The following is a 17,289-nucleotide window of genomic DNA, read 5'->3' on the forward strand; positions in this document are numbered from 1 at the left end:
CTTATCAAAGTCGCAATATAGCCAAGTGCAATATTCAAACTGCAGAAGTTGCAATTTTTTGATTGATGACATTACAGTCAAATGTGTGACAAAAATGATGCAGAGATGCTCCGGCCTACAAATCTTGTTTCCAGATGTTAGAAAATATGTCAGTTGGGTACAGATGCCAACAAATGTCATATCATTATGATGTAAAAATAATCATTCCCACTAATCAATCTCCGGGCACTTTGGCTTCCTCCCACAGACCAAAAACATGCTCATTAGGTTAACTGGTTACTCTTGGATTGCCTTTAGGTGCCCTTAGGTGTGAGTGTGAGAGTGAATGTTTGTCTGTATATGTTGCTGTATACGTTGCCCTGCGATCAACCTGCAACCCCGAAAGGGATAGGCAGTACAGAAAATGGATGGATGGATGAATATTTAATCACAATCACATGTTATCTGCCATCTAACCCACACACACCAAAGTTCAGATCAAACCGAAAATATTTCACACCACTGAGTAACTGAATCATATCATGTGTCAATATGTGTTTGGGTGTGAGTGAGAATAGAAAAGGGTGCTACCTGCAGGTTGAATGAAGGCCTGAAGTGGAGTTGCTGAAACCAACAACCCCAAAATACATCACAGCAACTCCCAAGGCAGTTCTGGATCTCAGCAGATGCTGCATTTTCCCTTTTGCAAAGACAGAGAGGACAGAGACAGGACAGGTCATGTTTATCAAATTTCTTTGTTCTACTAAATTCTCAACTAGTTAAAGATAGGGTATGTGATCATGCAGGTGCTGGTCATAAAATTAGAATATCATGGAAAAGTTGATTTTTTTCAGTAATTCCATTCAAAAAGGGAAACTTGTATAATGTATACATTCATTTCACACAGACTGACATATTTCAAGTATTTACTTCTTTTAATATTGATGATTATACCTGACAACTAATGAAAACCCCCAATTGAGTATCTCAGAAAATTAGAATATTGTGGAAAAGGTCAATATTGAAGATATCTGGTGCCACACTCTAATCAACTAATTTACTCCAAATACCTGCAAAGGCCTTTAAATGGTCTCTCAGTCTAGTTCTGTAAGCTACACAATCATGGGGAAGACTGCTGACCTGACAGTTGTCCAAAAGACGATCATTGACACCTTGCACAAGGAGGGCAAGTCCCAAAAGATCATTGCTAAAGAGGCTGGATGTTCACAGAGCTCTGTGTCCAAGCACATTAGTAGAAAGGCAAAGGGAAGGAAAAGATGTGGTAGAAAAAAAGTGTACAAGCAATAGGGATAACAGCACCCTGGAGAGGATAGTGAGACAAAACCCATTCAAAACTGCGGGGGAGATTCACAAAGAGTGGACAGCAGCTGGAGTCAGTGCTTCAAGAACCACCACTCACAGACGTATGCCAGACATGGGTTTCAGCTGTCGCATTCCTTGTGTCAAGCCACTCTTGAACAAGAGACAGCGTCAGAAGCGTCTCACCTGGGCTAAAGACAAAAAGGACTGGACTGCTGCTGAGTGGTCCAAAGTCATGTTCTCTGATGAAAGTAAATTTTGCATGTCCTTTGGTAATCAAGGTCCCAGAGTCTGGAGGAAGAGAGGAGAGGCACAGAATCCACGTTGCCTGAGGTCGAGTGTCAAGTTTCCACAGTCAGTGATGGTTTGGGGTGCCATGTCATCTGCTGGTGTTGGTCCACTGTGTTTCCTTAGGTCCAAGGTCAATGCAGCTGTCTATCAGGAAGTTTTGGAGCACTTCATGCTTCCTGCTGCTGACCAACTTTATGGAGATGCAGATTTCATTTTTCAACAGGACTTGGCACCTGCTCATAGTGCCAAAGCTACCAGTACCTGGTTTAAGGACCATGGTATCCCTGTTCTTGATTGGCCAGCAAACTCCCCTGACCTTAACCCCATAGAAAATCTATGGGGTATTGTGAAGAGGAAGATGCGAGATGCCAGACTCAACAACGCAGAAGAGCTGAAGGCCACCATCAAAGCAACCTGGGCTCTCATAACACCTGAGCAGTGCCACAGCCTGATCGACTCCATGCAACGCCGCATTGCTGCAGTAATTCAGGCAAAAGGAGCCCCAACTAAGTATTGAGTGCTGTACATGCTCATACTTTTCGTGTTTATACTTTTCAGTTGGACAACATTTTTAGAAATCCTTTTTTTGTATCAGTCTTAAGTGATATTCTAGTTTTCTGAGATACTGAAATTCGGATTTTCATTAGTTGTTAGTTTAAAATCATCAAAATTAAAGAACTAAACATTTGAAATATATCAGTCTGTGTGTAATGAATGAATATAATATACAAGTTTCACTTTTTGAATGGAATTACTGAAATAAATAAACTTTTCCATGATATTCTAATTTTATGACCAGCACCTGTACTCAATAGCATCTATTTTTTATATTCATTAAAATGGTATTTACATGTCGACAGCAGAAAATATCATCTGAGCTCTGAAAAAGGAACGAAACAAATGCGATCTGTAGCTCCTGTAAAGCCCCGATTGAATAACATTCAATTCAATTCAATATACCTTTATTAGTCCCGCAAGGGGAAATTCCAATTTACAGCAGCACCAGTAAAAGATAGATTAGATAAAAAACAGCAAGTATATACAAAAGAGTGTAATAAAAATAAACATTATTTTAAATTCTAAATTGTATTTGCATACTGTTGTACAGGATGGATTGCACAGATTATTGCACAAATTATTTCCCAGATTATTGCACAGGTAATTTACAGATGATTTTCAGGTAAATTATCAGATTACTTTGAGCAGTTTTTATTGTGCGACCTGACAGCTGGAGGAAGGAATGACCTGCGATACCGCTCCTTCACACACTTTGGATGTAGCATCCTATAACTGATGGAGCTCCTCAGTGCAGTGAGTGTGTGTTGGAGGGGGTGGGAGTCATTGTCTGTCATGGAGGACAGTTTATCTGTCATCTTGCCTGTCATCCTCCTCTTCCCCAACTCCTCCACCTGACAGGCAAGCTGTCCTCCATGACAGACAATGATCATCATCATCTGCAAGTGTTGTTGCCTCTGTAGAATTATTTCACAACTAAAGACAACTAAATGAAAAAGGGATATTTATCGAACGAAATGAATCTGCTCTGATGCAAATGTATCTTTCTTCATCTGTCCATCATTGAATCTTCCATCGTTTCTCAAACAAACAGAAGCACATGGCTCATTATAATACAGAATGACGTCACCTGTCGACCCTCACGTTGGACATTTAATGATCGATCATCACACGCAGCGCTGATATTCAGATATTAGTGAGGGCTTAATCCCAGCTGGATTACTCATAAAACGTCGGGTGTTATCACAGTTTGAAGGTCCGTTTAACCAGACCGTTCAAATATAAAACTTTTGGGCAAACAGGAGACAAGGCTAGTTTGTGTTGGGCCAAGTGTGGACACAAGCTAACGGTTTACAGCACTGCAAAGTAACGTTACGTCAGCTGTAACGCTAAATTATGTTACGTGTGCTTTGCTGCTCATATCAATAATGCATAAATATCAATAGCAACGTTACATTATACCTGTGCAGTAAATGAGGTTAACTCAGCAACAGCCAATGTTAGTAACATAACGTTAATGATATGACAAAGACTGGCTGCCTGTAAACGCGTCAACCTCCGTCTAAACCACATTCCAGATATTAACGCCATGATTCCTGACAACAAGCTAGTTAACGTTGTTACCTGTAACATTAGCTAATTTACTTAACAGTTAGCTAGCCTAACAGTTTGAAAACATCATCATTCTGAGTTAGAGAATGAACACAAACATTGCGTTAGGTTATTAATTTACAGAAAATAACAGGGAAATGTTTTCTTACCTGATATCTCCAGGATAACAGTTATAACCGTGAAGTTCACTGTGTGTACACTGTGTCCGTACTCCAGCCTTTTGTTCTCCGTTTAAATTCCACAACTCAGATTCGCTCAAAATAATAAAAAAAAGCCAAGCAGATGTAAAATAATCCAGGTAATAATCCAGGTAATGCATTACTAGTGGTCCACAGTCAGGACATGTGCTTGCCGAGGTGCGCATGTTACTGGCTTGTTAACAAAGTCGTCCATTGAAGAGGAACGTATTTTTTGTTAAGCACTGTAACGTAGCGATAGAAAACATTTGCGTTACCACATTTCTTATTCAAACACGATATCACCGTTATAACGTTACAGCGAACACATATGTGTGGTAAGGCTAATGAAATCGTCGTCGTTAGTGTTAACGTTTACAGCTATCAGTATAAGTAAGTAGCTCAGTGTTTACGTAGCCAGTTAGCTTAACGAGACGACTGTCCCTCTTCGTCGTCAGAAGTTGAACCAGCCACAACGACGTGCTTCCTTTTCAGATGCTCGTGCATCGCCGTCGTACTGCCATGGGAGGCAAGTTCTGCCTTGCAGATTTTGCATTGCACATGCTTATCTTTTCTTTTGTGAATGCTCCCAAACTTTAGAACTCCGTTACCGGGTAGACATGATACTGGTCTGGCCTAACTTCCGGTGACATGAAGGCTGACGCCAATTACCATTACTGCGCAGGTGCATCAAGGACAGACAGGGAGACAAGGCAGCGGAGGGTACAGCGGCAGTTTGCGAGAAAAACAAAGCTTCAAAAAAATAAACGACGCGCCGACTACTGAATTAGTCGTCAACGATTTTGATAGTCGACACAGTCGTGACTAATCGACTAATCGTGGCGGCCTTACTAGTGGACCAACTGACTAGCGCTGATGATTGTGCGCCCGAACCATTCAAACCTACGTGTTTTCAAAAAGAAGACGTACACAGTTGTCATTGGCCAGTTACTTTGATGACAGCCACATTAACCAATCATATTCACATAGATAGATAGATAGATAGATAGATAGATAGATAGATAGATAGATAGATAGATAGATAGATAGATAGATAGATAGATAGAATTACAGAAAAAAACATTAAAATGTTAATATGGACATAAACTGTTATATAACGAACTACATATTTAATTACAGATAATTACTGTCATTTTACATAAAATTGTATGTATTTTTTCTGGAAAAAAAAGAGAAATAAATGTATTTGTTATTATTGTCAAAATATTTAAAATACTTTTTTTTTTTTTTTTTTTACAGTATAGCCTACACAAAGACCCACTGGAAATCACAGAGGCGATTGCCAAAGAAGGCTATAACATCTGTGTTCCTCCATCACATTAGGAACCATTAGAGACCACTACACCCTGTAGTGACCACTAGACCACTGTATAATGACCATTAGACTGGTATAGAAACGCCTGTAGGAAACATTTAGACTCCTATAGGAACCATTAAGACTTCTGCAGGAACCATTAGACTCCTGTAACATTAAGACTCCTGTAGGAACCATTAGTAGGGACCAGTTAAAGTCCTGTAGATTTGTGTAGGGGATAATAGAATTCCATTAGAGAAACAAACCGAACCATTAGGAAAACATAAGTAGCCATTAGAAACCATTAGAAACCATTACAAAGCCACCAGGAACCATTAGAAACCAATAGAATATGCCTAATGGTTTCTCTGACTTTTTTCAGCAGGGGCAAAAAGGGACAGTTTCGCACATGGCCGTGCGAAACCGGGTTATTGCTGATATTCCAGTTATGAAAGGGTTACTTGACTGCATGTAAACATAGTGATTGATTCCATCTCAGCAGTATAATCAATCCGGCTTGTAGCAGCTGCTGCAGCAGGAGATGAAGCAAATAGACACAATTAGAGACTAGCTGGTGAAGCATTTAGCGGGGGATTATCACCTTTGATCCAACACTTAAGTCCACACGTCTAACCAAGCCAATTTATACACACAAGCATACAGATGAAACAGTAGTGAACGAGAAACATCCAGTGCACAACCAAAACACATCGTACCGCAAGTCTAAATCAACATCTCCTCATTTTTATAATGTGTCAGCACTCAGGAAATACATATCTTCTACACACAGAGACAACAGGGACGTATGAGCCCGACTTTTCAGGCCTGGCTTGAATTTCTGATGTCTCACTGGTGTCTGGCAATGTGATTAAGTGTGTACATAGATTGACAGAGTCAAAATCAAATCAAATCAAATCAAAAGCGTAGAAGGATATTATAGAAGATGCAAGAGGCAGCTGTGACCAGCAGCTTTTCTGTGTTCATCACTCCCACCAAGTCTCTCTGATCAAAACAGCTACTCACTTGACTTTTCAGCAAGTCCAATACCTCAAAGTGCTGTTTCCTGTAATAGTCTGAAATGCATACGTGCAATCCATATCCAGTTTCTGTTGCCTGGACTGGGGGTCTCTCTGTCAAATCTCTGGAGGCCTCAATCATTGACTTGAAAATGCTGTCAAATGCATGATCTGACCTCTGCTGCTGATAAAAGGTTTGGTTATAGCAGCTGAGCTCTGGGTATGTTGTTTGAAATGTCTTGGACAACAGTCCAGAAGAAGATCACATCGGTGATAGTAAATACTATAGGTGTTAAATTTTTCAAGCATGGCTAGAATGATCCCAGCTTTCCAATCACATTCACTGTGAGATTCTTCCAGAAACTCTTCCATCACAGAGCACACAGGAGCTGTCAGTTACTGACTTTAAAATGAAACCTTGTGAAATGTTTGGAGGAGAAAAGTTTCAGAAACATGTGAAACACGACGACACACTGATTTTATTTTCACCTTCACAGTGAGTCGATTCTCTAAATGAACCATATGCGTATTTGATGACAGAGAGCAGGACTTCTACTTTGCAGCCTCCATCATGTCTTCCAGCTGTTTGTCCTCTGTCCGTCTTCATTCACAGAGACAGATACGTGCATTTCTTTTTATTCAATTTTTATTTTCTATTTGGTCCTGATTAAAGCAATGTGGGAGGAAACCTGAACCCCAGGACTAAACCCGCACAGCACACATATTTGTTAACTTTGAAAATTTATTAAATCTAAATCTAAAAGTTAAATGTAAACCTAAAATGTTAAACCTAAATTTTAAAAGTTAAATCTAAACCTAAAATGTTAAATCTAAATTTTAAAAGTTAAATCTAAACCTAAAAGTTAAATCTAAATTTTAAAAGTTAAATCTAAACCTAAAATGTTAAATCTAAATTTTAAAAGTTAAATCGAAACCTAAAAGTTAAATCTAAATTTTAAAAGTTAAATCGAAACCTAAAAAATTAAATCCAAATTTTAAAAGTTAAATCTAAACCTAAAAGTTAAATCTAAATCTAAATCTAAATCTAAATCTAAATGTTTAATCAAAAAGTTAAATCTAAATCTAAATGTTAAATCTAAGTCACACGGAAACAAGGTGGAGGCGTGTCTGTGGGTGCTGTCCAAAGAGGACGGCGTGGAAAAAATGTTAAATGTTAATTTTAAAAGTTAAATGTAAACCTAGAATGTTAAATCTAAATTTTAAAAGTTAAATCTAAACCTAAAAGTTAAATCTAAATTTTAAAAGTTAAATGTAAATCTAAAAGTTAAATCTAAACCTAAAATGTTAAATGTAAATTTTAAAAGTTAAATCTAAAATAAATCTAAATTTTAAAAGTTGAATCTAAACCTAAAATGTTAAATCTAAATTTTAAAAGTTAAACCTAAAATATTAAATCTAAATTTTAAAAGTTAAATCTAAACCTAAAAGTTAAATCTAAAATGTTAAATCTAAATTTCAAAAATTAAATCTAAATGTTTAATCTAAAAGTTAAATCTAAATCTAAATGTTACATCTAAGTCACACGGAAACAAGGTGGAGGCATGTCTGTGGGTACTTTCCAAAGAAGACGGCGTGGAAAAAATGTTAAATCTAAATTTTAAAAGTTAAATCTAAATCTAAAATGTTAAATCTAAATTTTGAAAGTTAAAGGGGGGAGGCGGTGAGGGGGGAGGGCTGAGGGAGGGGTGCAGGGGTGGAGGGGGGGCGGAGAGGCCATGGGGGAGGAGGAGTGAGGAGGGGTGAGGGAGAGGGGTGGAGGGAGGGAGAGGGGTGGAGGGAGGAAGGGGGGCGATGGAGACGCCTCGTCTCTCAGGTAGAGCTGGTGCGTCACCTTGTTCAGTGCCATCTGCAGGTCATTCTGCAGCACAACACTCTTCTGGTTCTCCAGTTTCAACTGGAGTATCTCGATGCTCTGGGCTGGGATGATCTCCACCTGCTCTATAAGGGGGGACATCTCCTTGGTCCTCTTGAGTTCATCTTGGAACTCCCTCTCCTTGAGCTCCAGAAGCTCCTGCAGTCTGTTGTTGTCCTGTTGCAGCTGCTGCACGCTGTGGCAAAGCTTCTCTCACTCTTCATTGCCTTCATTGGCCTTCAGACAGAGCTCCTCCAGACGTTTCCTTTCTCCTTCCAGTTCCTTCTCTCTCATCTCCCAGCTCTGCTCTTTCTCTGCCAGATTTTTTCTGAACTTCTCCTAAAGATTGTTGTGTGTGATCTTCCATGCTTTTTCGCACTGGATAAATTCAGCTCTGTTGCGGGACAGGATGGCTGTTGTCTCCTCGAGCCTGAAAGACAGACGGTCTTTCTCCTCTTTGAGGAGGTCGATCTCCACATCTCTCAGGTAGAGGTCGTGCACCACCTGATTCAGCATCCTCTGCAGTTTCTCCAGTGTCAACTGGAGTGTCTCGTCGCTCTGGTCTGGGATGATCTCCGCCTGCTCTGTCTGGGACTGGACGCTTGTCTTGAGGGAGGACATCTCCTTGGTCCTCTTGAGTTCATCTTGGAACTCCCTCTCCTTGAGCTCCAGAAGCTCCTGCAGTCTGCTGTTGTCCTGTTGCAGGTGCTGCACGCTGTGGCAAAGCTTCTCTCGCACTTCGTTCCACTCAGACATCGCCCTCCTGTATCGAACCAAGTCCTGGTTCATCGAGTTGTGCGCAAACTGATAGCATTGAAGTTGGTCTCGCAGACGTTGCACCTCTGAGCCGATGACCAGACAGCCCAGATGATCAAGGCGACTCCTGATCATTGGGAAGCTTGTCTGTGCCATCAGACTGTCAGTAGTGAACTGTCTGTTAGAAACTGTGCTCGCCTGCTCAAGTCTCTCAAGTCTCTCAAGTCTCACCCATTGGACGTGAGACACACGCATTTCAACCCATTCACATGTTCACACGCCATATCTTGTATTTCTCACACAAATTACACAGAAATTACCAGGATAACGCCCACCAAGTTGCGCAACTATTTTATAAAACAGTGGTGATATGTTGGTCGCGGACGAAACGGCTCATAGAGCCACTCTTTGAAGTGAACGATCAGAGCAGTCTCCTGCCTGGGAGCCGGAGCGGGAGCCGCTTTATTTTTTTTACGCACTGAGCAGGATGGGGAAGGGCGGGGGTTACACACACTCACACACACACACACACACACTCACACACACACACACACACACACACACACACACACACACACACACACACACACACACACACACACACTTGCACTAAGAAATGCTGAATTGAATAAATATTTTTATTTGTACCAATTTATATGTCATTTATCAGATCAGACCCCTGTCCCCACCCCACCCCACCCCTCACCGCCACTGCCAAATCTCACTCTGAACTCAGCTCAAAACTTGAGAGCCCTGCACAGGTAACGTCAAAAATAACGTGCATAGCCATTATTTAGATTAAGATTAAGATATTTACATGCCGATGAAGCTAGTTTAGTGTTATCGTTACTGGGATTAGAAGTGGGCCAGTGCTAATTAGTTAGCACTAAACAGCTATGAAACATATAACGTTACCCCTCAAAAGATGCACTGTCCTCATAATTTTCGACCAGAGCATTAACAATCAAGCCAGATTTGGGATGACTTAACGTGAACCAGTAACTTATTGTCTCAAATTTATAATTTCACTCGTAAATTGTGCAATAAGCAGGATGATTCATCATGTCCGGGTTTATTTCTACATATCAACCTTCTCCCTCTTTCCGTGTTAACTTTACACAAAGTTACTGGTTCACGTTAATTCATCCCAAATCTGGCTTGATTGTTAATGCTCTGGTCGAATGTTATGAATGATAGCACCCAGTAACGATAGCACTAAACTAGCTTCAGCGGCATGTAAATATCTTTAGCTTGCAAGCTAAAGCAATAAGTATGTGAGTCCAAGAAATGTATATTGTATAAAATGGTTCGATTTTATGAAATCAATAACAGCTACGCAACTCTTTATGTCTCTGAATCTCTATTCCTCGATTTCTCTTTGTCTGCTACTGCAGGAAAGCCACAGCAGAGAGAGAGCAGAGGGGCTAAAAGATAAGAGGAGTGTCGTGTGAGGCCAAACACATTGAGGGAGTGACAGCTGCTGATCTTGTGGCATAAGCACCCCTTCTCTATCTCAGGATGTGTTTGACCTTTGAGCCACGGGGATCACAGATTGCTAAACCTGGCTGGAGAATAGGATCCCCGTCCTCCAGCACGGCATAGAGTATCACAATACAGTCATGAGAATGAAGGTCGGCTGAGGTCACATGTTTCAAAAATGGGCTGTTAATTAGACAATAATGTTAGACATTGGCACTTGAAGCTACAGACCGCAGGTGTGAATGTGTGTGTTAAAGCACTTTGCTGCTGAAGACTGTCCATAAAACTCAAATGATTTTTGATTTCATAAACCAAAAAAGTACATACAAACCATCAACAAGTGGCTTTCTCTCTCTGTGTGTGTGTGTGTGTGTGTGTGTGGGCAAAAACTTTCCACATCCCAGAGCCTGATTCTCTGCTTTCTGTTGCCAACACTGTGTTGTTAACACTCCTTCACTGACATGGCACAAAATTTCCTGGCTGGTACCGCAGAGCTAAAGGGCTGCTGGGTAATAAAGTAGAGAGCACAGAGACAGCAAGGACTGGTGGTGTTGGAGGGGGAGAAATGAGAGGTGTGACATGAAACGTGTGTTATGTGTGAGGTGTGATGGGACGTACTTGTGAGAACATGACACAGCGCCTTCATGTTTCAGATATTTAGGACCTCACGTGAATAACTGTTCCTAGTCAGATGACACCACAGGTCCTGACACACTATGGCTGAAGAGGGAATGTGACTGTATGTGAAAACACACCTTCAAACTGAGGAGACCAACAAGGTTAGAACATGTTATTTTTACCAAACACCCACAAATCCACTTTTTATACTTTCAGGTCAAGTCACCTTATTTGAAATTCAAAATATATTAAATCGAAAAGTTAGGATTTTACAGTTACGTAAAATTAGAATCATGCACTCATGCCATGACTCCCAAAAAAAAATCATGTGACTCCATGTTTAAAAGTAAAAGAATTAATATTTTTAAAAGAAATTCATTAAAAAAAAAAGGATTTCTATTATGTTTGACAGAGACAAGCTAGTTATTTTCCTTTTAATTTAGGCTTATGCTAAGCTAATCACCTGCTTGCTATAACTTTATATTTAGCATAAATATAAAGACATGAGAATGATATTGATTTTGTCAGCTAACTGAGAGGGCTTTATTTCCCAAAATGTCAGACCAATCCTTTAAAAACAGACTTTAAAATCAGTCCCTTGCCACAGGGAAGGCCAGTGGGGCCGCACATGAGTGAACTGATGTGCCTTTTTGGTACCAGTGAGAAATGAAGCAGGAACATTTATGTTTGTGAATTATGCAGAGATGATGGAAGGCTTGTGTGCGCACTATGGATAAAAATGAGGAAAGCTTTAAATGCTCTGCATGTTGTTCCTTGTTGCAGGTGCGCAATATGAAAAACTGGATTTTCCAAGTTAAAAAACAGCTGGCACCTGCAGCATGATCCAATCACTGGACTGAGTATGATAAGAACCCACATTAAAAGAGAGCATTGAACTAATGTAAGAAGGTAAAAGACCAATAAGAGCTTTATAAACAAATAAAACCCGGTGCCTTTCCCGTCTTACACTGAGAGAGGGCCACCCAACCTTAGTATACAGGTCACAGTGATGGGTGTCATAACTATCTCCAGTGATGAATCTCAAGGCCGAGTGATACACAGAGTCCAAGGGCTTCAGAGTGGCAACAGAGGCGTGCATGCATAAAATATCACCATAATCTAAAACCGATAAAAAAGTTGCCTCAACAAGCATCTTTTTACAATGCAGTAGAAAGGAGGGTCTGTTTCTATAAAAGAAACTAATTTTCATTCATTCTCAGGGAAGACACAAGCTTGGAAACATGACACTTAAAGGATAACTTTTCATTAATCCAAATACCAAGGTTCCTGGTAGAGATGATGAAGCTGTCAGGAGTCATATTTTTTTGATCTGGAGAACAACATGAATTTTGTTTTGTCTGCATTGAGAACCAGTTTATGATTATTGAGTGCAACTTGAACATCAGAAAAACATTGTTGGAGGGAATCTAAGGCAGAGTGTGCATCATTTGCAATGCAGTACAGAATGATGTCATCTACATATAAATGAATATTACTCCCAGTGACAACTAAGGTAATATCATTGATATAAAGTGAGAACAAAAGAGGCCCCAAGATGGAGCCTTGTGGAACACCTTTTGCTAATTGCACAAATTCAGATTTTCTATCCCCAATACACACACACTGCTATCGCTCAGGTAGCTCTGAAACCATTTAAAAGCTAAGTCATCAAACCTGAGACTACGAAGTATCAAATGCTTTTGAGAGATCAATAAAAAGAGCTGCACAGTGTTTTTCCTATCTAAGGCTGTAATAATGTCATTTAAAACAAAGGTGGGTGCAGTAATAGTGCTATGTCTTTCCCTAAATCCTGATTGATGCATGCTGAGGATGCAATGTATTGAGATGAAAGATTTTAATTGATTAGAGACTCCAAAACTTTTGACAGGCAAGATAATTTAGAAATAGGTCTATAATTATTTAGGTTAGCATTTCCACCACCTTTATGCAAAGGTGTTACATAAGCAACTTTCCAAACCTTAGGAACTGTGCCATTTAAAACTGAAAGGTTAAAAATGTATGTAATATATTTGTCCACAATTGGAGCAGCAATTTTTCAGAAAGAAGGGGTCAAGTTTATTCTCTCCCACAGACATCCTGGAATCCAAGGAAAGAAGTGCGTTAGCTACTTCATCAATAGAGAAAGGCCGCAGTGAAAAGCAAGGAGTTGGCATAATATGGGCAATGGGATCAATGGTAGACAGTGGTGGTCCTGTATAAAAGTTGTCGAACAATTTACCAGCAGATGCAAAATGATCATTAAAAGCAACACAAATCTCCCTTTGGTCTGATATAGAATACCCCTATGCTGTGGTTAGAGGAGGAAATGAGACAGAAGACTTACGGTTAAAAGAGTTTACTGCCTTCCAGAAATTTGCTGGATTAGAATAAGATTTTGGAATTAGATTTAAATAATAATCAGATTTAGTCTTTCTTATTGCAGAGGTACATTTATGTCTAAGCTGTCTAAAAAAAAGTAAGTGACCAGAGTTCCCAGTACGTCTTAATCTATCAAATCTATCTAACCTATATCTTCTTAAGCGTTCAAATCAAATGCTCTCCTGCTCTAAATAATCCATGGATTATATATCACGACCATGGACACTCCACAATAAACCCTGTCTGAACTGTGTGCGTACCTCTGCCATCTGGGATCGACTTTTAACCAACTTCAGAGGCATATGGACTTTATTAAATCTTAAATTTGCAAACTGGAGTAGAAGAAGACAGAAGAAGAGAAGATAGACTTTATTAATCACTCCACACAACTACATGCATTACATGCACACGCCATGCTTCTGTGAAATTAATTCCTCTGCGTTTAACCCATCCTGGTAGTCCTTCCTCCGCGGCAGACCAGGAGCAGTGGGCTGACAGCGGCGCTCGGGGACCAGTTCCTTTATCGTCACCGTTGGTCAGGTGGTGATCTTCTTGCATGTTTTTAGTAGGGTTTTTTTAAGGAGGAAACCCCAGGTTAACATGGGGAGAACATGCAAACTCCACACAGAAAGGCCCCTTTCCTCGAGCAGCAGGCACCAAAGGCATAGTGGAGGACACGCCCCTGGCGCCCACAACGGGAATCAAACCCGGGACGAAAGAGCCAAAAAATGCTCTTTGGACAAGCAGATGTCATTTAAAAACATGTGAGTGTAGAGTTGAGATGCATCACATCCTGACGTTGGGGTGTGAGATGATACTGAGCATATGACTAATATAGTTTCACAATATTATCAGTGTCAAAATATCAAAATACATGAATGAGATGCTTTATGAGCCCAAGATTGATCAAAATACAAATGAAAAGCAGAACCCCGATTTGGTCTGTGTCATGTTGAAAATGCCCCTTTGGATTATTGAGTGTAACTCTGATCAGCAGTGTCTGACATGTAATGTGTGATAGAAACACAAATGAACCAAAAGGATGAACTATCATCAGCACTTGCCACAGACATAACTTTCAGAAAACACAACAGCAAAATAACTTCAGACGTTCATTAACAGCGGGACCATTTTATTGCATCACATTAAGTCGTTAGGTTCATCCTATCAATTGGTTAGAGGACACTAAAGTCAGGATTACTTCAGAGCAGTATGTATCTACAGGAAGATGGCAGAACATCAGAATGGAGCTTTGCATACACGAGTAAGCCACAAGCAGCACGAATGTGCATGACAAAGAATGGTACTAAGGTTTCTTGAATGCACGGAATGATTACTTGCAACATTAAAAATCAGATTTCCCTACTGCCTCTAAAACGGATGCAAAATAGAAAAGGAGATACTGAAACTCTACCAGAATTTCAAGACAGCTGCTTGTGAATTTGATTTTGACCTGCAGTAACTCCTCTCAACTATCTTAAGAGTAAATCAACGGATAAAAATAAACACCATAAAGGTACAAAAATGACAAAGCTCTTACTTTTCTTTAAAAAAAAACAAAACAAAGCAAAAACATGACTGCAGACACCATCTGATTGGGAGGGCTGTAATCACTATTAATCATATGCCAGAAAAAAGTATCCAACAACATATGCATTAAGATAAATAAAAATAAATTAAATTGGAAAAAACTAGTCAAATACTTTGACATGTGGCCTCACAGAGCAGCAGGGAACACAGGCACCTTCGTTCATTAATCACAGCGTCTGATTTAAGTCTGGAGAGAAAAGTTCAAAAAACCAGCGCAGCTTTGCTCTGCTGTAACTGAAACACAAAAATGCAAATTAAAGCTTCAAATTGGGGCACAGCTGTTCTGTCAACGTGAAATGTTAATGTGAAAAACTAATAAATGCTCTAACGACCATCCAGTGGAGGCAGCAGTGTGCTCAGGCCACAGGACTGAAGGGTCTTAGTCACAGTCACTGAGACTGAATTTACAGGTGCAGCTCAAGAGCAAATGCAACTGTGGTCTAGTCAAGAGACAGAAGAGTTCAGTTGAGTACTAGCTGCATGAAAATACACAGAAATCCAGAAAGAGAAAATTGGTACTGAAAAAAGCCCAAACATCTCAGAAGTATGGAAGATCAAACCTGACTTAAATCAAATGAAAGTAAATACAAACATCAACTGGACAAAGCCTTTTAAATAAACCCTAAAATAAAATGTGCATACAGTATGTGAGAAGTAACTGGAAATATGTAGTAATTTAATGCCTCATGAAGTCTCAGGATTTACAATCCATCCAACCAAGCGATGAGGGCTGTTTGACTCCACTAATGCAGTCAAATCACACATAGAAAAAAGCATCCGCCAGTGAAGGGACATAAATCGTGAGGTGGCAGTAAAACATAAAATAAATAATGTACAATTGATTTTCTAGATTTTTTCTCACTTCTTTGTGCATTATTCATATATTTGTGCATTTACTTCCTAATAAGTCGGGCTTGATCTTTCATATGTGGTCTTTTCTCCACTGAGTTAATACAGATTACAGTGGTGCTATTATGGCTTTTGTCAACATGTAGTTAAAGATGTAGAGGATTTTACTTTGGTGGTTTTCTTCAGGACGGATCAGTAAATGAGTGAGCTATAAGTACCCGTGCCAATTGTCTTGGGTAATGGAGAGAAAAATAATTGTTCAACATTTGCAAAACATTACCTAAGAAAACATTCACAACAACTGTAGGTCATCATGAAAAGAAAGAGGATCAATAAAACCAAATCAACACTTTTACAAAACACTGGTTTGAAGTTCAAACTACATGAGGCAGCATCTCTAAACTGCAATAAAAGGACAGAGCCTCTGCTGGGAAACTGTTTACACAGAACAACAAACTGTCTAACAACTAATTCAACTTCATAGAGTAAGACTTGGTCGAATGATTTAAGGAAGCTAAAAGCAGAATGAAAACATCCTTCAAACATGATGTGCAGACGCTCAGGCCTCTACAACACTTTTGACGTTGTGTCTGTATCCGTTTTTCCTTTATGTAAGACTTTGATACGATGTGGTAGAAAATGCCACATTAAAGTCCTCCAGTTCCCTTTTCCTCCTCGTTCACTGTTTCTTCATCCAGCTCGCCCGCAGCACCCACAACTGGAGACTCATCAGTATAGCTGTAAACTTACAGGAATGTTCTGTGCAGTCTGTCAAGCAAATCTTGAAGTCCATCGAGGCACGCAGATGTTTCCCTTTAGTTTGAAATCAGTGTGGGGAATCCTTATGGGAGATGTCATAATTCAGAGAAAATTCTTTTGTTTGGATGTGCTTCATTTCACATTTTCCCTTTCCGCCCTCAGAGCAGTGTCATTTTAGTCCCCATGCAGGGACCCTTCAGTCTTACTACACCTCCTGGATACAGGACAGGAAGCGCGGCCAGTGTCAGTCATCCTCTTCAGATAATTTCTCCCTTCACTCAAAATCAGTCTGCCAAAATGACAGACAAGTCACAGTGTGTGCCCCAACGCTCCGTGGTCCTCCTTTTGTTGTCCTCTGCTTTAAGCTTAAAGGAAAAATCTATCTTGTCCTTGGGGTCATAGGTCTGTGACTTTGTTTTCTACAGCAGCAGCAATCTGTTGGAGTCTGTAGCCAAGCTGCATCTTCTGGGCTGTGGAGTCCTCTTCCAGGGCTGTGATGATCTGACAGAATTGGATGAAAATCATTAGAATTGAACACTCCTGCAACCCCAGCTTACCCCTATGCTCATCATAGGCATCGCTTAGTCTGCATCTTTTCTCTTGTAATACATGTATTAAGAAATTGTGATTTACTGTAATTCATTAACTGAAGCCAGGGGCATTTAGTATTAGCCTCAGTTTTTGAGCTTATCTGTATCTAGCTATGAAGTGCATATTTCAGACCTCTTTTACAAAGTTCTTGTTTTAAAACAACTTTCAGCC

At 39.9% G+C, this 17,289-nt stretch overlaps 1 protein-coding gene across 1 annotated transcript in view; it reads right to left on the reverse strand.

Moving 5' to 3' along the window:
- Positions 1-14,436: 14,436 nt before the first annotated feature.
- LOC139334600 (plexin-B1-like) overlaps positions 14,437-17,289 on the reverse strand; it is a 67,507-nt gene continuing 64,654 nt past the window's right edge. The window contains exon 38 of the mRNA XM_070967583.1: positions 14,437-17,028. Within this exon, the coding sequence (XP_070823684.1) occupies positions 16,924-17,028 (105 nt within the window). The 3' untranslated portion in view covers positions 14,437-16,923. The remainder of the gene's footprint in view (positions 17,029-17,289) is intronic.

Source organism: Chaetodon trifascialis, chromosome 8 (assembly GCF_039877785.1).
Source record: "Chaetodon trifascialis isolate fChaTrf1 chromosome 8, fChaTrf1.hap1, whole genome shotgun sequence".
Classification (NCBI taxonomy): Eukaryota; Metazoa; Chordata; class Actinopteri; order Chaetodontiformes; family Chaetodontidae; genus Chaetodon; species Chaetodon trifascialis.